The sequence below is a fragment of the Alosa alosa genome, chromosome 15 (genome assembly GCF_017589495.1).
Source record: "Alosa alosa isolate M-15738 ecotype Scorff River chromosome 15, AALO_Geno_1.1, whole genome shotgun sequence".
Lineage (NCBI taxonomy): Eukaryota > Metazoa > Chordata > Actinopteri > Clupeiformes > Clupeidae > Alosa > Alosa alosa.
In genome coordinates this window covers 14,667,007-14,689,672 of record NC_063203.1, presented here as the reverse complement: position 1 = coordinate 14,689,672, position 22,666 = coordinate 14,667,007, and the positions used below count along the sequence as shown (strand labels likewise).

General features: G+C 46.5%; 1 protein-coding gene across 6 annotated transcripts in view; it reads right to left on the bottom strand.

Moving 5' to 3' along the window:
• Nucleotides 1-2,009: 2,009 nt before the first annotated feature.
• stard13b (StAR-related lipid transfer (START) domain containing 13b) overlaps nucleotides 2,010-22,666 on the bottom strand; it is a 98,356-nt gene continuing 77,699 nt past the window's right edge. For 4 of the 6 annotated variants that reach the window (XM_048264330.1, XM_048264331.1, XM_048264333.1 and 1 more), the window contains 13 exons: nucleotides 15,442-15,513; nucleotides 13,740-13,821; nucleotides 10,646-10,709; nucleotides 8,081-9,603; nucleotides 7,633-7,803; nucleotides 7,120-7,279; nucleotides 6,596-6,794; nucleotides 6,230-6,443; nucleotides 5,218-5,332; nucleotides 4,734-4,955; nucleotides 4,116-4,333; nucleotides 3,617-3,793; nucleotides 2,010-3,040 (listed from right to left, as the gene is read on the bottom strand). In XM_048264330.1, the coding sequence (XP_048120287.1) occupies nucleotides 2,923-3,040; nucleotides 3,617-3,793; nucleotides 4,116-4,333; nucleotides 4,734-4,955; nucleotides 5,218-5,332; nucleotides 6,230-6,443; nucleotides 6,596-6,794; nucleotides 7,120-7,279; nucleotides 7,633-7,803; nucleotides 8,081-9,603; nucleotides 10,646-10,709; nucleotides 13,740-13,821; nucleotides 15,442-15,513 (3,335 nt within the window). In that variant the 3' untranslated portion in view covers nucleotides 2,010-2,922. Of the gene's footprint in view, nucleotides 3,041-3,616; nucleotides 3,794-4,115; nucleotides 4,334-4,733; nucleotides 4,956-5,217; nucleotides 5,333-6,229; nucleotides 6,444-6,595; nucleotides 6,795-7,119; nucleotides 7,280-7,632; nucleotides 7,804-8,080; nucleotides 9,604-10,645; nucleotides 10,710-13,739; nucleotides 13,822-15,441; nucleotides 15,514-17,295; nucleotides 17,318-18,918; nucleotides 19,199-22,666 lie in introns of those variants that run through there. The other 2 variants (XM_048264334.1, XM_048264335.1) reach the window with 2 other exon arrangements.

The following is a 22,666-nucleotide window of genomic DNA, read 5'->3' as shown; positions in this document are numbered from 1 at the left end:
CTGTAAATACATTTCTGCATTTTTCCTGCATTGTTTTGCATGTGTTGCTGCTTCTGTTTATCACAATAAGTTTTGGTTTCGTCTTCCCCTCTCATCGCTGATTGGCCTGACATTTTGTCTTGTCAAAGGGAAACGGTTATGAACTATGGTGTTCCAGACTGAATCAACCTGAAAAGAGATCTAGGTGGGCGGGGTCATGCTACCCATGCTCTATCTAATGGCCAAAATATTTATTTATTTATTTTCAAAATATTCCAAACCATGATTGAAAGCCTGGTGAGATTAAACACGAGTCTGTGCATCACTTTAAATAAGTGGCCTTGGTGCTGGAGTTCATGGCTCTGGCTGGAAATGTAATTCATTTTCATTACTCTCAAGTGAAATGACAGGGTGGGCCTGGGATACCCTTAATCCGCATCTCCAGCCAGCCCCTTGAGGGGATTAGAGGGAGTTCAGGAATTGGAGTTGCTCAAATGCCAAGGTGGGGGCCAACACCATCGCAGCGCCGCTAAACCAGTGATTCATTCAGAAAGATTAGACTGGCACCCCCCCCCTCCCTCCACTTGGCAAAATCAAAAAGTAATTCTGTCAGTGGGAAGCAGAGACTCCTCGATGTGTGTGTACCTATTTGTTTGTATGGGGATGTGTGTGTGTGTGTGTGTGTTACATATATGTTCTCTTGGCATAAATTGTGGTGCTGAATAAAGAATTCAAATGAGCATCCATTTGTAGTGTGTGTGTGTGTGTGTGTGTGTGTGTGTGTGTGTGTGTATACTGTGTATGTATGTGTACACGTGTGTGTGTGTATGGGTGTGTGTTTTCTTAAAACCACTGTCAGCCTTTGCCAGTTAACTCCTTTCATTGTGAAAGAAATTCTATAGTCTGCCCTATTAATCCCTTGAAGAGCTTAAATATTTCAATTAGAAGTCCCCTGAGCCTGTCCTTTTCACTGCGACGCACACTGGGAGCCTTTTCTCATCCGAGCTCCGTCACTCCATTCATCCACGGCTGACGCTCAAATACCTCCGTTGAGTCTCATTTCAACTTCTTTAAGCATTCAGCATCAAATCGCATTACCAGGCTAATCTTACGGTGAGGGATTTTTTGCGTCAGTGCCACACACACACACACTCTCACTGCCCAGGATATTGCTAATTAGATGTGTGTGTGTGATTTGCAAAATGCAAGCTCTTTTCATTGTGACTCATCTTCTCTTCATCTTCCCTGATTATAGATATTAACTTGCGAGAGGACAGGTTGGTCTTTGCTTAAGTCCCCAGGGGAGGGATTTTGCGCTGTGATCAGTGATGAGGCTTTTATCTGTAACCTTGGGAGCATCTGACTGAATCCAGATCAGATGAGCTGGTGCTGCAGTCTTATGACTGAGAGGCTGTGAGGCAGAGGGGGGACCAGGAGGATGGACAGGCATATTTTTTGTTGTCCTCTTGTGACAGGGAAGCTACAGGCACGTAACTGAAGCATTCCGTTCGCATAGCGTCTGCTGCAATCAGCTTTCCTAATCAATGGAACTAGCTACACCAGACGTTGATAGTGGCGTGTACATTCAAAATAGTTTAAACCTGTCTTCTAAAAATATTTTTACGCCAGGTAGGGAGCGCTTCTGTTGTGGACCCAGTGTAGCCTCCCTGTAAGTTTTCGATGGGATATGAAAGTTCTGCTTTGTGCTCAAAGGCCATTGATGCAGATACACCTATGATTCTGTGTTCAAACAAGGGTTTTGAGTGGTCAGTATAAAGTTACACTTATCAAAGACAGTACTGCAGTCTTCACATTTCTGTGTGATGCACACACTAACTAACATACATATGCTTTTGTAGTAAAATTACTCCATTTTAATGTATCATTATAGTTAATGAATTATTACAGTAATTACTATTATTTGGTTCAGACTTTTTGATGGAGGAGAAATGAATGCCAATTTGTTTATGACATGTTTGTGTTCCTCTCCAATGCTGTGCAATGTGTAAATTAATCCAACATCTATCATAATCAGTCAATCATTTACTGCAGTTTTTAATAGTTTAATTAAAAAACACACTTTCCACCTCATTTCTTAAACGTAGCCCAGTACTACAAAATCAGGTTTGGCAAAAGCTAAACCCATGTCATTTTCCTTTCAATCTTTAAACATCATGGGTTTACAATAAAATAAAATAACATTCCAACAATATTTAAAGTAAAACCAGCTTACAAATCAGTAATGCTTTGTACCATACAAGTCAGGATGATATCAATGCAAAAAAGAGATATCAATACATAGTCAATACATGGGAAAATATATCTACATATTCATAAGAAAACAATCTACATATTCACGGGTATATATCTACAATATATACATCTTGTACAGAATGTATGTAGATATACACACAGAGATATACAGTATATATATATATATATATACACAGGCATGTGCACAAACACCGTATACTCTGACATATTATATAGTTTTGTCTTTAATATGAATAACATACACTCGCTTCCCAGAAGCTTTTAAGAGCTTTTAAATGTCCTATACATTGTATAAGAGCAACATTTCAGAAATTATTACATTACATATTATTATTATTATAGATCAAATAATTACATATTATATAATAATATATTGAACAACAACAGAGTGAACATCATGCAGTACCACTGATGTAGAGAGACATTGGCAGGATGTTCAGGCTCCTTTGTGGATATAATGTAGTGTCCAGCACCAGAGAGACTGTGACGTCTCACTTTTTTATCACTGTGCAAGCATGAAACTACAGGCTCAAAATGGGCCCATATGGGTTTCTAAGAGCATTTAGGTATCTGAACCGTGCAACAGCCTTCCTGTATGCATTCATTCATCGAGGACGTCTAAATTGAAAATATTGGAGTTTATGGTTTCATGTGTTGTGCTGGGACAATCTAGATCTTGGTCTCGGGGCCGTCTGCGCTGATTGGTTGGAAGGAGTTGCGGATGCGGGCGGCCTCAGCGGCACACAGGTGCCCGAAGGCCTTGTTGTACCACTCCGGAGTCCTCCCTCTGCAAGAGCACACAGGAGAGGTCAGCACATTCTAATGTCCAGAAACAGAAACAATAGTCTAATAAGTAAGTATCATTATAGCCCTTGTAAATTAGCATTACATTACATTTTGCTGACACTTCGTAACCAAAGCGACTTACAAAAAAGGAAAACAATCAAGGTACAGTGCGACAAGGATAAGTTCGTCCAGCAATAAGTACTACTTCCATAGACTCAAATGTCAGTTCTAGTCAGGTGGTAAGTCTTAGATTTGGCATGTCTAGTTGTTTGTAGTGCTAGAAGAGGAGGTACTCTCTGATGAGCTGGCACGGCATTAGCTATACACACTATGATACTGTACATCAGATAGCTGTTTTTAGTTTGTCTATGTATACTGTATCTGTCTCTATCAAATAAACTCCAATAAATAACAGTCTCTTTCATTTTCATTGCATCATACATTTTCGATGTAAAACTTCTGATAATGAAAAGCTGTTCACAAATGATTTTATGTACTGTACATTCAAATCCAAACACTGTGAATATTGGAGGTGTGAAAAGGTGAACATAGGGACAGAAGGTTATGATCTACGTACTTGAGGTCCACTCTGCAGATATGCGTGAGCCTGGACTTGCCCGACCCACAAGGCTCTAGCAGGTAATTGGACTCGAGCACCACGGCTCGCACCATTCCTAACATGGGGCAGTCCTCGTGCTCCACAGAGACAGACACTAGAGAACACGTGCCTTTGGGCAGGTCAGTCCTCCAGGACCTATGAAGAACAGGAATTTAAAAAGTAAAAAGTCAGCTTCTTACTTACAAACTAAGATTTTTGTTGTATACGTGTACAAAGTAGTACTTGTCTTTTTGTGTATTAGGTACCACTAAAAGAGCTACTTTTGAAAATGGGACCATTTTATGATCTGTAATCTTCAACAAAAAAATGGGATAACTCTTCATGAAATGTGCTGCATGCTGAATGTGGCATATCAATGAATGGTCTCCATTATAGTGACTAGCACTAGCTGTATTTTAGAGGCTTTATAGTGAGCCTGGACCATGACGTTTCATTTCTTTGCCTCCTCTTGTCTCACCTGAGCACCACAAAGTCTCTGCTGGGGTGCGGGGGCATGCGGTTGAGGACATACTGGTAGACCTCGGTCTGCTTGTCCAGCGTCTCGCGGATCTTCCACTGGATCAGGTCCACGTCCCACAGGTGGCGCTCTCGCAGCACGCGGTTCAGCACCACCGACGGAGGGGCCTCCACCTCCACGGACACACGCCACTGTCGCAGAGGGTTCCCATCCCCCACCTAACACCACACACACACACACACACACACACACATACAAAGGTCTATGGTTACGGTACGCTGATGTTTGCTTTACTAAGACAGGAGGTGATTCAAGTGTCACGATTTAAAACTTATGAGTCAGTCTGACATTCCAAGCTCTATATAAACACATCCTTCTTGGGACGGTAGGATATCTTGGTGCTGCCAAAGCAATAACAGTCAAAAGACAAATAGAGTGATGGCAATAAATCTCCAGTAATGTTTTCTCTCACCAACACCCAAACCAACAAACACCCTCTCCGTCATTCAGTCATGTTCCCCCCCCTCCCTCTTTCCCTCCCTCCCATCCTCACTTTTCTACCTCTTCCTCCGTGTGTATCTATCTACCCAGCAGTCCGCAGGCCGTCTCCACACTGACCTTCTTGTAGTGGAGCTCGGTGTTGTCTGGGCTGGAGCAGGAGACCCAGCCCTTGGCCTTCTCGCGCGTCTCCTTCAGGAGGCCCTGCAGTCGGAGCTCCATGTGGGTCTGGTAGGAGCCGTCGTCCTCCTCCAGGGACTTGAACATCTCCTCCATGGTGGGAGCGTGCAGGTCTGCCTCCACGTATGAGTTGCGAGACTGTGTCACCATCTCATGGGGAATCTGTACACACACACACACACACACACACACACATGTAAAGTCTATATGAGTGCTGCAGGGTGACAAAGCTATTGCACGATGAAGCAGCAATAGCCAGCCTGGCCCAAAGTTATTTTTAACTGAGTGAGGCAGAGTGCAACCTAAATTGATGGACTCTTTCTCTTGCCAAAGAATTTATCAAACAACACTTTCCGTAAGTACAAACACTGTCCAGATGTAGGGTCCCTTAATTTTGCCTTCTCTCCCTGTCTCTGTGCCTTACCTCAAAGAGCCGGTTGCACTCCATGATCATGTGAGCCAGGCCTTGAGTGGCCGCCAGGTTCTCATTCAGGTCCTTCTGGTCCGGGCGTCCAGTGGAGTACTTCTTTTGCATGGCCCTGAGGGGGAAACAAGAGGAAGGGGCTTTATACTGGAGTTTCTTATCAGGACAGGAATTCTTAGCAGAGAGGGACTTTAATTTTTGTGAGATTTCTCACACCTACATCTCTCTCTCTATCTCTCTCTCTCTCTCTCTCTCTCTCTCTCTCTCTCTCTCCCTCTCTCTCTCTCTCTCTCTCTCTCTCTCTCTCTCTCTCTCTCCCTCTCTGTCTCTCTCTCTATCTCTCTGTCTATCTGATTGAGTCCATCACTCCATGTTTCTCTCTTTCTTTTCTCTCTCTTTTACGCTCCTAAACCGTTCTCCTTGAAGTATGGGGGCTGGGGGTTTAATTGGATAAGTATAGAGGTTAGTTTGTTTGTACACAGCATGATCCCATAAAAGGCTAGGTTTTTAAAGAGTACCTTCACAGAAGAGGACCTTGTTAAAAGTAACTGGGAGAGAAAAAACATTCTGTCCCCCCCCTCGGGAACTTCTGAGCCAGTCCTTCTGGTGTCTGTCTGAGCGTGTGTTTTATTTGGCTTCTTTTTTTTTTACTGGGGGAGCTCATGATACATGAGTCCTTCTCAGATGCAAAGGCCAGGCTGTTTATTGAGTTACCTGCTAAAGTGATTTTTCTTTCATTTTCTTTCCCCTTCAGATGGTAGATAAGAGTGGTAAGGATGTCACTGGGAAATTCTGTGGTTTTGCTTTGAAATGAAGCTTTAAAATCCTACCTGCTTGACACAGTAGCATTTGTGTGTGTGTGTGTGTGTGTGTGTGTGTGTGTGTGTGTGTGTGTGTGTGTGTGTGTGTGTGTGTGTGTGCGTGTGCGTGCGTGCGTGCATGCGTGTTTTGGCATGTCCATGTGTGTGTGTGTGTGAGAGACAGAGAGAGAGAGAGAGAGAGCTTAACATACCTGGGCGATAGATTGTCTTTCTTCAGGATGTTGAGGTGGAAGAGCGAAGGGGCCAAGCACACGGCGATGTTCATGGGGGTCATTTGGTTCTCCTCCACTGAGGAAGTGACATCACTCAGGAAGCAGAGCAGCGTCTGTAGTACCTCACGGTTCTCGTCCGACATGAGCATGATGGCCGCTTGCACCGCCTGCAAGCGCTGGTCTTTGGGCACATCTACAGAGAGCGAGGGAGAAGCAGAAAATGACAGATAGAGAGAGAGATAGAGAGAGAGAGAAGAGGAGGAAAGGGGGATCATGAGTATAAGAGAATCAATAATTCGAAGCCAAATAACTGTGTTGGCTAGATGAGGTCTTATGTTTTCTTACATTGGTAGATATGGAGGAAAGTCTCTCCAAGTTTGCTTGTGAGCAGTGGCTCAGGAAGGTCTCTGAAGAACTGTTTGACCATGTCCGCTACGTCATAGGCAGACTGGTCCTCATAGTTCACATCATCCGGGGAGTTCTCGTTCATCTGCCTCAGCGCCTGAATGCGAGACTTCACCCCCGACTTACGGAACAAACCCACCTGGAAACACACAGCACATCAAAATCAACGCTACATTTCTTTAAATGCCTGCAATCGCTCACATATTAAACCTTCAATATCAATAAACTGCCAAGGATTATGAAAAAGATAAGTAAGCTATACTCTAAGACAGACTTGCCTGGCCTGGCCATTAGTGGCCATTATGAAAAGACACAGGACAGATTGGTCACCTGGTTGAGACAGTCGGCCCTGAGGTAGCTGTAGGCCATAGATATATTGTGGCTGTAGGCAGGCAAACTGTTCTAGAATCTGATACAAATTCTAGAACATTTAGCTACAGGTTCAGGCTGAATGTGGGACTGACCTGGTCCAGACACTGGCTCCTGAGGTAGCGCAGGGCCTGCTGAAGGCTGAGGGGCAGTGGCTGACCAGTCCTTTGCACATGCACAATCAGAGGCACCCCAAACACATTCTTGTCCTTGTAGTCGGGAACCTTCATCCTCTTCATGAACTTTGGCACTGACCTGAGAGACAAAAACACAGGATCAGATCAGTCCACTAATGAGACATTACACCACCCACAAATGGACTATGGTGCAATTGCCACTGAGAGCAGGATTTTTTATATATATATATATATATATATATATATATATATATATATATATATATATATATATATATATATATGTGTGTGTGTGTGTGTGTGTGTGTGTGTATGTGTAATATTAACATATACCTCAAAATATCACTCATAATCATATGTATAAATAGTGGTCTCACTGGTAGGCATTTGTTTATACACGAGTATTGTATTGTACTGGAATTGCATTCAGAAGTACATGTTCAATCTAAACGGTTAGTTTGTGCTTCTTACCAGGTCCAGCCATGCTTGTTTGACAGGGAGTACTTCTCCATTATGGCTGTCAGCCGCAGGAGAGAGAACTTCTGCAGCAGACACATCTGGCCTCCTGATTGGTTGGTGATCTGCAGGGAGGCCATCGAATGGCTCAGGCGATTGGATATCTGAAAGCTGGGCCATCGTAGCCTAAAGGGAGGTGGATAAAAGGTTCGGATAAATGGTCAGCATGTCAGGGTGTACTTTAACAGCTGTTAATCAGTGATACAGTAACATTCACTGGAGGGATTTGTTTTGCTCATGCTTAATGTATCAGTCTTAATTAAAACACACTAGATTCTATTGATCCCTTCACTGTGTATTGATGCACTTATCGAGCCATCTGGCACTAACAGTCTTTTAAGTGGTCCACCTGGGTACAGTCTAGCTGAGGTTTACACACGGAATCGTTTGTAGTGATTCTCACCGGTTAGGTCTCGTGAGCGATGCCCCGACCCCAGAGTCTCTCCGCTCCCTCATGCCCCCGGATTCCGTCTCATTCAGGGACACGCCGTCGCGGTCTCCGTCGCTGGTCGTCGTCTGCCCCTCCAGCACCGAGTTGGCCTCAAAGTCCAGCGTGATCTGGCTGGAGGACTGCAGGTCCGGTGTCTTATCCTCACCCTCGCCCTCGGCCCCCTCTCCGTCCTCTCCCTGACACCTCTCGCGATCGCCCACCACTTCCCCGCCGGGCAACACATTTTTGGTCCAGTGGTCGACGATCTGCTGGAGTCCGCTGACGTGCTGCAGGATATCGTCCAGGTGCGGGAACAGGTCCTCCTCCTTCTCCATGTCCATGAGGTCGCCCGTACTGGCGTACAGGTGCGAGCCGGGCACGTTGTCGTACACGCTGATGCGGCTCCCGCGTGTGCAGCACTGGGTGGCAGGCCGCGACTCCCGGAGGCTGGGTAGCCGCTGTGGCGGGAGCACCTCCGGGCTGGCCCTGCCCAGGGAGTGCCAGTCGCCGCCAGCCACGTTGTGGAGGCTCGAGGTGGTAGTGGTGGTGGTGGTGGTGGGCGAGAGGCTCTCGATGGAGAGCGCCTTGGGAAAGGTGCCCGGCTTGTGGTCCTTGGGGATGTGCACCACCAGGTCCTCGTAGGAGCGGAACTCGTTGCGGCGGTTGTGCCCCACCAGAGCGTCCACGGCGTCCTCCAGGTACATGCCACTCCGCCTGCCGTCCGGCACCGCCCGGCCACCGCCGCCACTGTCGTCGCCATGTCGATGGGGCCGCCGCTCCTTCATGCTGGGCGTGCTCACCGCGCTGCCGCTGGACTGGCTACTGCTGCCCTCGCTGCTGGACGGGCACGGGACGATCGTCAGAATCGGGATGCGGGGGGCCAAATCCGGACCCCTGCCCACGTCCCCGTTCACTATCTCCACACACTTCAGTGTTCGTAGTGTCTTTGGCTCCTGCTGTAAAACTGGGCCGCTGATTATCGGAGGCCTGCGGCCCCTGCCGGAGTTGCCCCCACGCGACCGTAGGTTTTCCATACGCCGTACGAAGTCCTTCACCCTCGCTCGCTTGCCCCCTTTGCCCGGCAGGGAGCCGTAGCCCTGGCCAGCGTCGGCCGGTAGGGCCATGCCGTGCGGGAGCGCCAGCGACGTGGGGTCCGGCATGATAGCGGCCGAGTCCGAGCACGTGCGCCGCGAGCTGTCCGAGTCCTCGGCGCCGCTATGCGTGCCCCGTCTGTGGTGGTGGTGACCGCTGTGGCCACTGCTCTCACTGTGCACTGACGACACCTCGGGCTCGCTGAGGTCCGTCAACACGCTCTCGCTGCTGGTGGTGGTGCGCAGGGCCAGGCCGAGCTCACCAGGCCCACCGCCGCCCCGCGGGCTCTCACCTGGACCCAGCAGACAGTCGATGTCCTGCAGTCTGGACCAACGACGGCTGCTATACTCAAATGTCCATTTGTCGCTGATGGCCACCAGGTCGTCCTCATCAGAGTCCTCGCACTAGGGGGAAAAACAACACCATTAGCATTTAAATCAGCCGCCGACACCAAATACACGTCAACTTTGCACAAACACTCGGGACTCGCAAACTGATAAACCACAGGCCCAGGAAAATGTGATACGCCAGAACGGGAGACTCTTCTCAGACACATTCATCAATTCATAAAAGCTTTTCAGATTAAATTTACATTGAATTACACACTGCAGAAGCAATATCCCTGGCCCATTATGGCAGGGTTACATGAAGAATGCTCAATCTGCTGAGTGTCATTTGTAACGGGCTTTTCAGGGGGATATTTCCACAAAGTGGTTTCCCTTCAGCCACATCAGCCCAGACCCAGAGCAGCACAATTTATGTAATGGTGAGTTGTATTTTCAAGCTTTTATTACATTTACACGGTTTCGCAACAAAGGCCCTGAGTACCCTGGGGACATGGAGAGTCAACTAATATTACGCTTAGCTTGTAAAAGGTATTTTCTAGTGTGGTGACATAACAGGTGTGATATAACCTTCAAGATCAAGTTCAGACCAAACAACTACACAAGTTTAAAGGAAACAATGTATCCCAAAAGCTCTTCTATAGAAAGGCCACCAGACAACATTCCATAGAATGGGCAAGATGAATCAATTTGGACACAACAAAGGAGGACTCTACTCCATATCTGGCAATCTAGGTTATTGGGATAAAGGGGGGATTTATCTTTCTGAAGTAGAGCAAATCCCAGCCATAGAGTCCACAGAACATGTCAATAATATTGAATGTCACTTTTTCAATTTGTTTAAAAGCTAAAGAAAACAAAAGAAAGCCACAACAGTACTGATTCCTGTGAGAGTTATGTTTAATATCTTAAATTAGATTGTACACATTCAATTTTACTATACATATTAGATTTAAATATATTATATAATATTATATTTATTATATTAGATTGCACATTACATAATGTGCATGTTTCTGCCATTACCACACAGATACAGCACATCAACAAATGATAAAGGGGAACATACAGCTGAAAGAAAAAGTAAACACGCTTGACTTACTTTCTTCTTCGGTAGGTTCACGTCGAGTTTCATAGATGCGCACTTGTTTAATGTGTTGAGTCGCCTGGAGGGTGAGAAAGCACAGACACACAGATGATGAGAAACCAGCTTTGCCCCGAGACACTTCGCATTTGCATCCACCTCACAGGCTCCTTTTACCGAGTTACAAAAGGAAGATCCCCACGTTCCCCGAGGAGCAGAGAGCGAGCGGTAACCTGATTTAGCAACGTGGTGCGGTGGACTGGCAAAGGACTATCTCTTTCCACCGACTCAGCTCTGCTCAAGAGCTGATGAGGTTAAGGAGGCTAATTGACAGATCTGGAGTTTCTCATTGGACCTCGTGTCTAATTGGGGGAGGCTTGTGAGCACTGGCTTGCTGGGAGTCTGTAGAGCTGAGATCTGTATGGCAGGAAAGTCGCTGGATCGATATGTGGGCCCTGATAACAGAGGCCATAATATTGACATTTCTCAGGCAAGTTCAGAGTTTTTGGAACCTACCCTTGAACATGCAAAAAACAAAACATAGGTGAGCATGGCCTAATGGGGCCTCTGACCCAACACCCTGTAGCTGGCCCACCCTTTCATTTTGCTTAGCCAATTTAGCGTTAGCTCCAATTAAAACCCTCATGAAAGTTGTTACAGCAACAATGGGCTTTACAGCATTTCCAGTAAACAGTGAAAAAAAGAGCAGAGACAGAGAGGGAGGCACGCGAGGCGAGTCTTGGGTTTATGGCCCCACTCAGCCAGGAGATTGGAGGCCGGCTTGGAGGCTCTGGCACCGAGGCCGCCATTAAAAAGCAGAAAATGGCGTGCCTTTTAAAGACGCCGAGCTGCAGACCGACGGCCGTCAGGCGGAGGGAAAAGATGACTAAATCCGCCCCCTCTCTCTCTCCTGCGGCTGCTCGCATGCGATGGGGAGAGAGCCAGACGTCGCTGTTTGGTGGTGTGATAATGGACGCCTTTTTCTTTTAATGGCCACACAGACCCACTCTGGAGGCTGATGTCAAAACCTTGTGACGACAGCTGCCCTCAGATGTGGGCGAGATCACCAAGGGGGTTTTAAGCCCTGGATTTCAGCAGGGAGACTGAATGGCAAGCCCTCATTTGTAAACTGTAAGCTGGCTGGTTGAACTTTTTTGCCAATCTTGCTCCAAGGGGACCAACACACGGCAAATTTTCCACTCCTCTGCTCAGCTAAATTGATTGTTTTGAAGAAGTCACCTCATCTTGATGATGTGTACAGTACATATATGATTAGTCATTATAATTAGCCGTTTTAATTATAAGATCACTCAGGTGTGTCTTAGCAATAGCAGATGGACTAGACGAGCAGTACTGTCATCCCTACAGAGCCGGATTAGGAGCCACTAGTTTGAACCGCTGCTCTGACGTCTTCCTTCATGACAAAAACATCTGGGAGTCGGGTAAGCTCAAGGTAGAGAACATGCAATTAACCCCTGGTAACGTCATGGGATTGATTCCAGTGGAGCATGTGTATATGTATATAAATGCCTACTGTGCGCTCCAACGTCCAGCCATAAATGACAAAATGTAGTGCTTGTGATGGGTTTCATCTGAGCAGGATATTGATGTGAATTTGTACAGCACCAAAACTAGCAGCAGTTGAGAGTTGGGGGGGATGGGGGGGATGGGGGGGGGTATAAGGGTTGAGTCACACCCAGAGAATCATCATTAGGATCCAGCACATGACACCAGTTAGCGGTGCTAAGGAGAGGGTGGCTACTGTGGGTTTAGGCTGAGGTGAATCGCCATTCAGGCACTGTGAGAAGTCCTGCTGCAGGACGGGATGAACGCCGCAGTCTCTGCCACTGCAGCACCAGAGAACGAGCCTAGAATTTAGAGGAGTTGCTTCTTCAGGAGGGGAGTGTTGGGAGTCACAGTATATTGAGTTGTGTAAAGTAACCCCCTTCCCCACAGAGCCCTAACCAACACTCATACCCCCCATTCTTTTCCAAACAGGCAGTCTCCATGGCGACCATGCTGGTTTCATCTTAATTTTCGTGTGTTTACTCAAACTCAAGCTGGGGTATAGGGCGGGGAGAACACACACAAACACACACACACACACACCATTTGGCTGACAGTGGAATAGAAAAAAAAAGTCAGTATATTTAGAAATATAAACCACTTCAGACGATACGTCAGCTCTCTCCCCTCCAGTCATAATAACATGAGAAATACAACAACAGGGCTTTCAATGAGCTTAATTATGTCTACATGTGTAACAATATGCAGCGAAAGGTCAGAAACCCTCAAATGAACAAAGGCATGGCGTGGCGTGCTACGTCTGACAAAAGAGAAAGGTCTAGCAGTCTACCTAAGCCAGTCTGTTGTATTTCAGCTACGCTAATCCGATAATTCAGTGACATTTATGAAGGTCTACTCAGACACACTAGCGGGGATAAGTGTAATTCATGTTGTTTATCTGCGGAGATCACCACCACTGCCACTCAAATGGCAGAGAGCCTTTATCCCCTGGGCCCAAGTCATAAGTACTGTCTGGAGTCACCTTTCACCTGACTATAAGCTACACTCAATCTTCACATCTGATTCACTAGGCAGAGAACATACAGATTCACGAAAGAGTAAACTGGATAACCCGATATACTCAATGTATAAAATTTGATACTATTTTGATACACTTCTTAAATGACACAACACAACATAACATGATACCAATTCAAATAACCTGAACTCAATTCACTATTCTAAACAAAAGTTTATTCTAAACAAAAGTATAGAATTGCTAAGACAAAGTAGCCTGGGTGTTCCCATGCTGCCTTGCGCGCGATTTGATTCACGCTGCTAAGGCAGCCTGGAGACCATGGAGCAAATTTTCGCCTGAGATAGGGAACCAATCACAGAACAGGGGAAAGCAAGGCGATGATGAGCTATGCACAGGCGATTTGATAGACATCCGTGGCACCCAATAAACGGATCTGGGCATTTTTTCAAATGAACGTTTGGTTCCCAGACCACGTCTCATTGAGAAGTGGTGGCGCTAGCCAGGCTAAAGACAAAGCAAAGCAGACATGTTTTAGTATTGGTTTACATTATGCTCTAGAATCCTTACCGACAGAGGGGCTCCACCAGGTCTTTGTCTAGAAAATCGTGGTCTTTCTTCACAGGAGAGATGTCAATGGGAAACTGAGAATCTGAAAAAAGAAACCTACAGGTTAGCAACAGCATTCCTTAAGCATATCCCCCTAGCATCTCAAAAGATCACATTCATGATAAACAAGAGCGCACAGGGATTGCGTTTTTGTTAATGCCCTCCCCGCTATTTTCACTGCTCAATGGTCCGAGCCTTTAATGTCCAAAAAAGCAAGGGGGGTGATGGGCGGGGGGCATTGCCTGGCTTTTGAGATACCCTAAATAACACATTCTTTCCAGAGCGATAGTCAAGGCCAGGGAAGCGTCCAGCTTGTTTTCGGCCGGGTAGATGTTAATGAGCAGAGACAGAGTTTGCCCCGAAGCAAGCTGAACTCAGGCCTGTGCGGGCTGAAGCAGCCATTACGTCTTGCCAGGAGAATGGCTCCTGCTCTTATGTAACACGGCTTGGTGACTAAATCCAGACCAGGCTGAAAAACTAGCATTCCTCTGCATTTGTATGGGGCAATTAGCTTCGGTAGTGGAGCAGTGCGCCATTTCAGAGGGGTCCCCCCCCCTCTTGCCTCTAAGTGAAAATACAGACCCCAACAAAGCCTGGTTTGCATCAATCTGTCCCTGGAGCAGCAAAGCATTGAGCAACATCCCCACAAAAATGGTTCAAACATGTGGCAAAGACAGTCAGTTCCTATAGCTCTGAAGATGTCAAGAGTGACAAATTATAGGTGCATGATGTCTGGAACTTGTGGAAACTCTAACCTATACTGAAGCCATTGCTTACATTTGGCAGGGGGAATTCCACATGCGCACATTTGTAAAACAGGGACCAAATGAAAGAAAAGAGTAATGTTTTCCTGGGCAACGGCAACCGTCCAATGGGCTTATCAAAAGAGAGAAAGCTGCTGAGAGAGGGTTTCTCTCATCTAAATACCTCTCCGGCCGGCTGAAGGGAAATTCACGATACCCTCACACCTACTACTCCGCAGCTGGCCAGAGAACTGTCAAGCCCTTTTCTGTGGGAGAGTCTGTTCTTGTCAGCAACAACGATGCAGTGTTTTTCTCCCATGACCTCAATCTTTTTAGTGGAGGACATGTTTTTGCAGTTACTCTAAACCTGGAACTGTCCAGACCGAGGCTCTCAAGCCAATACTCTCCGTTCTGCAGCGTTATGTGAGTTATACAAGGAGCTATGCTGAACTGACCCGGGGAAAAAAAACCTGGGAAAATCTTACAGTTAAACATACAGCATCTTTACATACGGTAGATGTAGGGATAACATGAGCGTCTTTAGGGTGCGGTGTTGAGGGCCAGAGAACCCTTTGTCAATGATGCTGTGAATAAAATCTAAACTGTTCATCCTGTATGTGTAATTGTTCCAACAAAATCCCTCACTGGCAACTCTGAATATTCCGAGATAACGTTTTCACAGTGTAGGTGGATATGCCGATCTCTCCAACCACTTGAGTCACCCGTCCAAGCCCACGCCAAGAACAGGCATGACAGTAATCCCACAGTTTTCTTTACGCCAATCCACTGTTTGATGTTCCCGAAACTCCGACCACCACAAAGTCGTACGGAAATAACCTCCTAGGCTGGCGTGTGGACTACTGCTGGGCGTGATATCAGTGCTGTGGCTGGCAAACTGGTCGTGGGTATCTTGGCATTACCTTCAAAGAGCTGGGCGTACTGCGGGAATCCTGCTGCCCGGAGCCAATCACAGGCTTCTTTTGCTTCAATCTCTGCAAAACAGAAAGGTCAGAGGGCATTTAGATGGACAGAAAGGTCAGAGGACATTTAGAACCTCATTCGTCAAAAAAACATATGTGAGTAAGAGTAACAACTCCTGATTAAACTGGATGATATGACTCGAAATGCACAGTGCAGGATATCGTCAAAAACACCCTGCTAACACAGTACACAGTAGAACAGACACTCTCTCTCTCTCTCTCTCTCTCTCTCTCTCTCTCTCTCTCACACACACACACACACACACAGACACACACACACACACATAAAACAAAAACACATTTTGAATGTCCTCCTCTGTCTGCTCAGAGAGATCCCACAGACCTTACTCTACCAGCAACGACTTTCCCACCAGAGCAGCGGGGACATATTTTGGCCAAGTAAATACTTCACTCCAGGGCTTTATCAACACAGCCCAGCTCAGAGAGAACATCGCTGGCAAAGCCTGTCCCTCCTCAGGAGGCTTGTCATCCTCTCCATTTGAGAATATGCTTTAGTGTTTGGGGAGGGGGGGGAAGCTGTAGACACAGTGTTATGTAAGTGGGTCTTTTTTCCTTTACTGTGCTTCTATTCCCCCTCCAAAGAACTCTTACAAGCAGACCGGCCCATTGGTCATGATGAGAACCTGGACGTAAAGCCTCCTATATCCTTGGCGATCTATCCGTAAGCCTCAAAGACTGATAATAGCTGGGGAACACACGGTCCTCGCGTGCAGGGGGAGATTCAATACGTGCCCCCGCACATCCCAAACTGTTTTTCCCTCTGAGCCCATGGTGTGTAAACAGTACGTTTTGGGGGGTTTAATAATGCTTTGGACATGTCAAAACATCAGAACATTATATGAATCCCTGTGGAATAAAGTTGGATTCATACTTATAAACTGAAGTTTAAAGTAAACTCTAGAGTTTAATATAAACTCTAATAACCCTTACGTAACATTTACAAAATGTAATTGGCAGGAGTTAAAAACAATTCATACAGACAATAATGTTCATTGGCACAGGAGTTCAGTTTGGTTTTCACTATATCTATCTACACCTATGTTGATGTGGTGTGATAAGTAATGCAATGTGTATACCGGTACTGCACTTTTTCATAAATGCATATGACTAGATGAGAGTAGTGTACTTTTCCTAGGGTTATATCATAAATGCATATGTTAAGATGTATCACAACAGATTTCTCTGGAAATGTCAATCAGACTGATTTTATCAAGACGGCTTGGACATCTTGAAAGTAAATGTGTGAAGGCTCCCTCACAGCTGGCCAATTAAAGATCACAGCTGCAGCTGACCTCTGTCTTTGACTTGGGTCACACAGCTGACCTCCCGGTCTTCCAGGCATGACCTTTACCAGCTCCAAACTCCCCAATGATTTCAGGGACAAGACAGGAAATGGAATTTAGGCTGAAGCTATGGTCAACAGGGAACAGTAAAAGGTGTCAGTAAAAAACTGACTGCCAGGCATATCGTCTAAACCAAAGACTTATTCACACGGTACACAGATGCCAACAACCTACCGATTGTCTATTAAAAATAATGTTCTAGTCTGAATGTTCTTCCACAAATTGCTCTAAGGTGGATGTATACCTATCTTTCCACAGGACCCAGAGTCAAAGTCTAAGGAAAGCCATGTCCAAACAAAAGTAGAAGAAACATTAATGAGCTAAGGCATTCATTAACAATCTTTAATGCCCGCTTCTGTATAGATGAGCAAGAACACATCACCTAAATGACAACAGAAGATGTCACCATGACTGGTTTACTTTAACTCACCTTTTAAGAAAAAAAGAATCTCACTGGTGTTCTCACTGAGTACAACCGAACTTTAGTTCAACTCTATCCTTCTCTCCAACTGTATTCCTCGAAAGAAGATGTGGATGTGTGGATGTTACACCAGGTGAAATGAATGAAATCGGAGAGAGCGTGAAGTTTAAATGAGGGACACAAAGGCACTCCCACATCATCACCCCCCTCCCCTAACACCCCCAACCCCCCACCAACACACACACACACACACACACACACACACACACACACACACACACACACACACACGCTACGCTCTACTCTACAGAGAGGGACAGTCAACATGAATGAAAGTCACGCCAAAACCGCAGCCTATCAGAGCACCAGAACAGGCAGTACAGTACAGTGTGGTCCGGTCTCACGTTGGCTCTCTCCTATTCACTGCCATTCATCACTTGTGACATGACAATCATGTCCCCATTCAGCTGGCAGCTGTGGTGACAGGTAAGCGGTCTCTCGCAAGAAACCTCATCTGCCCTCCACCCCGACAGCCCGCGTCAGCCGGGTTGCCATCACGACCTCATTCACCGTGGCAAACAAACACATATCAAAGTTCTCTAATAGCCCAATGCTGATTGTTGACTTCCCAACACAGTGGAGAACTTCAATAACAACTGGCAGGAGGAGGAGGAGGGGAAAGGGCAGTTCTATAGGAGTCCAGTGGGAGAGGTCAGTCTGAGGTAACGGATGCTCCCCTGGCTCACCCAGCCCTGGCACTCCTGTGGGCTGTCTGAGAGGACGGGCATTGTGTCGGGGCACAGACAGTGAAGACCTGACCAGCTTTCCTCACCCCCCCTCCACTACCAGGTGGGACCTGCGCTACAGTAGCACAACAGGAAACACGACCTGGGAATTCCACTGTACTCGGCATTCCGCGTAACACAATATGGAGACATTCTGTACAGTTTCCTTTTTTTTCATTTTTTCTCTCTCTCTCTCTCTCTCTCTCTCTTTCTCTCCTTCTCTCTCTGGGAATCTCGGAGTTGAAAGACACTGTAGACACGGTGCCAGGTGTGGGGTGGGGGGTGGGGGGGGTCACTAAACAGCCCATGGGGACAGAGGTTTCACTGGAGTCGCACGCAGGGTAACTGGGCACCCGCGGACAATGGCCAAGAAACAGAGTACTGCCATGGGGACAATGTCACGGAATACCAGTGGCGGTACGCTAAAAAAGATCCAAAAGGTGACACCTTCCGCCCCATTCAAACACCAACTTTTATGTAACTTACAGAAAAGAACATTCCGGTATGGAATGTAAAGAGTATTTAAATGTGTTGGTCCCAAGAGAGCAGAATTACAAACTTGCAACAGGAATTCAGACAATAATAAAAGCCTCCAGAAACCCCACATCACCCACTGACCAACAGATCAACGATAGCCAACCTCAATACACAACAGCAGCACTGTATAACTCAATCACAAAGCAAATACTCAAACAATGTCAAGAGCACCAGGCCAGCAAATCAGTATTTCTAAGGATGCCCATCTATGGAGATGTGAGATTAAGGGAATAATGTTTACTTCTCTTTCTTTTGCTGTAGAAATGGAGGAGATAAACGAAGAGGTAAGTGGTAGCGGGTGTGTACTCACTGGAGATCTTCATCCTAAAGCCATGGGGAGAGCTGGACATATGGACTCAGAGAGTCCGAGCGCAGTCCAGGCACAGCAGCATCCTCTTTCCCACGGCACAACGCATTCCAGACGCTACTGACGAGGCCCTGCTGCTGCTCACTACAACTGTTGCCTACTCGGCAAGATCTAACTCCTCTCCTCTTCTCTCCTCCCTCCCTCTCTCTCTCTCTTTCTCTCTCTCTCGATCACACACACACAGACTTGCTCCCACCTCTTAAGTCTTCCCCTCTTTCATCATCTATCCTTCACAGACACATGTACACAAGCTCGTTCTTCCCCATATCTCCCCTCCCCATCTTTTTTTCCGTCCTCATGACCCCCCAATACCCCCCCGCCTCCCCTCCCCCTACTGCTACTCCCTCCTCCCTCTCCCCTCTGTTCCCCGAACCTATTACAACTCTTTCCTACCACTCACAACACATTTTTTGGCAGTGCCCTTGACAAACTGAGGCCAAGGGGCATAGTCTGACAGGATGCTTGCAACACGGGACTTTCTTACCCTGTCTCTTTCTCGTTTGTTCTGTATCTCTCTCTCTCTCTCTCTCTCTCTCTGCCTATCTCTGTCTTCCCTTTTCCACAGACACATTCAAACATTCCCATGACATCATTCAATCACTCTGACAACGGATTCATGTAAGTGCATCTATTTATACCACTGCTGTCCAGGAAGACTTGCTCTGGTCATCAGGGGAAAACACAAAGCGCTAATAAACAGGGAAGGCGGATATCGCCCCCCCCAAGGAACTGTTTATTTACTGTCCACTAGAAAGAGAGTCTTGTGTTTGGAGTAGCTGGAATGGGAGGCTGAGTTAATCTCCAAATCACCCCTCTCAACACACAAAACCTAAAAGATGTGGTTTGCTATGGCATGGGACCTTGAGGTTGTGCACAGGGAGGAAAGAGGCCCATATTTGGGAATACAAAGGGTATCTGCGTGGCATCTCCTGAATGCCTAGTGGAAGCCCTGACTGCTGGAGAGTGGGGTTGTACTGGGGGGGTATACAGTACGCTAGCGATGACAGAGAGCTTGGGCAACCACTGGCTGTGAGTCAGGCCAACAGACTGCTCGCACAGACGCAATCGTCCCTCAACCACCCACCCACCCAGCCAGTCACCCACAGACCAACGTCAGTCTGCCCACAGACACACTAGCCCAGAGGGTATCAGCTGGATGAGGTGGCCATCACTACTGAGGAGGGGGGGGGAGTTGTAGAGACTGAGGATCTCCTAACACACACACACACACAAAACACACACACACACACACACACACACAGCGAGAGGACCAAACCACAAACCAAATAACATCACGTTCCCAGTTGTTTTACAAGTGCCTGCTGGGTATTTCCAGGGAACAATTGTTTGCCATTTTTGGAGAACACAAGTGTGTGGTATTTTTTTTATTTATATTTTTGCTGTTTAAAATGGAACATAGATAAACTATAACATAAATACACTGAATGTGTTCTGTGTTTCCCAGTAGCTGCATGTATCATCAATGACAGTGTTATGTCTATTGTCTATATTACATTTTATAACCTAAGCTTCAGTCCCACCAATGTGGGATAAAGTGTAATCACCCTTGGCAGATTTGGGTCATAAAAAAGCAATAATAATTCGGTCCTTATTACACAACATTAAATCCAGACTTAATAGCAGAGCTCCAAAAGTTTTTTTTATATACCTGTTGGTCTCTTGCAGAGATTCCCACCAATTCCCACAGTAAAACAGAGCACTCAGGCAACTCAGCCATGTGTTTGCATATCACGTTTCAAAATAAGGGGCAAATGACGTGAGCGAGCAGACTCCACAAACCCACTCATCAATCTTCACCTCTGAAGCTTACGAGAGCTCCAGTAATATGGCTTTGCGTCTGGAGGAGAGCAAAGAACAACAATTCTGCCATCAACAGGAAACGGCTTGGAGGCAACATCTTGTAGCTCACGTGACTTAAGCCACCCCCCCCCCCCCACACACACACACACACACACAACACAAACATACTGTACATACTAAACATAAATACACACTCTTTCATTCTTTCATTGTAGCATTCATTTGATGTGATCCTTTCTTTTGCTTTCTCTCACGCATGAACATACAGTACCCAGACATGCAAACACTTTTGAATGAAGTTTATGCATTTTCCTCTCTCGCTCTCCCTCTCACTCCCCCAACACCAACTTCACACACACACACACACACACACACACACACACACACACACAAGCAGAGTGAATAAACCAGACGATAGTCGAGTTCATGTACACCCGCTTCTTCTTGGGAAAGCACCTTGAGGCCCTGACGCATCATTTCTCAGACTCCCTCGCTCCTCCCCCACTCCCCCAGTCAGGTCTCTCTCTCTCTCACACACACACACACACACACACACACACACACACACACACACACACACACACACACACACACACACACAGACCTCCTCTCTCCCCTCTTACACTCCCAGACAAGGTGACCAGGTCACTGCTGTCTTTACAGTAAAACAGCATGCTCCAGACCTAACCTAACCAAACCCGATTTCCCCCCTCACAGCGTTCTTCCTAATACGTCGAAATACCTGAGCCTCACACAGCCCAAAAACATTTATTGCTGTCTGGAGTAGTTCAGAACAACCGTGCACGGTGGGATATGAGAAACATTTCCCGAAACACCAACTCATGATGCATTAACTGGCAGCTTACACAAGTCTGAAGAGTGATCAATGTTCTGTTGAAAGGCTTTATCATTCATCTCTATCAGAGTACAATATCGCAGCATTTCTTGCCAGAAGGACATTGTCTATATTCTAAATGTAGGGCTACCTGTATACATTGATGATGCTATACAGACCTTGTTCATCTTTTAAACTAGTTTTTGTCATACACCACAAACCACACATTATCAGTCTACCCTATAGCCTCAATATCCATATGCAAAAATACAATGAAATCCACTCATTTTTGTTTAGTTGCACACTAATAACTTGTACTCCATTCATTTGTTGTCCATTCCTTTGCTAAATCTAACCTGTGACTGACTTCACACAGAGAACTCATAACACACATTCACAGGTTTCTGACCGACACGACCCAGGTTGAGCTGATAAGGAGCTCTAAGAATGGCCCCCCCCACCCCCCCCCCCATACCTCAGGTCACCCCGTGTGTGTGTCGTGGGAACATTGAGCACTTTAATTAACTTGGGCTGACCCGGCAGGTACTGGCATCCTGAGCACAATGCTCAGGGGCGTGCACCCCGCCACCAGAGGCATGCTGGGGATTATCTCCCAGTCTCCGCAGCGTGGCGTTCCCCTACGCTTCATAGCGGGATGCTCAAGCAGGAAAGCCGGGAACGCTAGCTGGGGGAAAAAGGCTTTTCCCGGTAAATGAAACGCAAGCATGTCATGTGACTTACTGACACAGTTTGGTATGACCTTGTCTAAACCACTTGATGGGATAGAACTATGTGATAGCAAATACCAAAGTCTATTTTTGGTCATCGGACGGAGGTCGAAAACAAAGAAGTAGATAAAAGACACACACACACACACACACACATGCACACACACACGCACACACAAACAAGCTCACACACGCACACACACACACACACACACACACACACACACACACACACACACACACACACACACACACACACACACACACACACACACAGACAGAACCTGTCACCAACTCCACAGCTGAG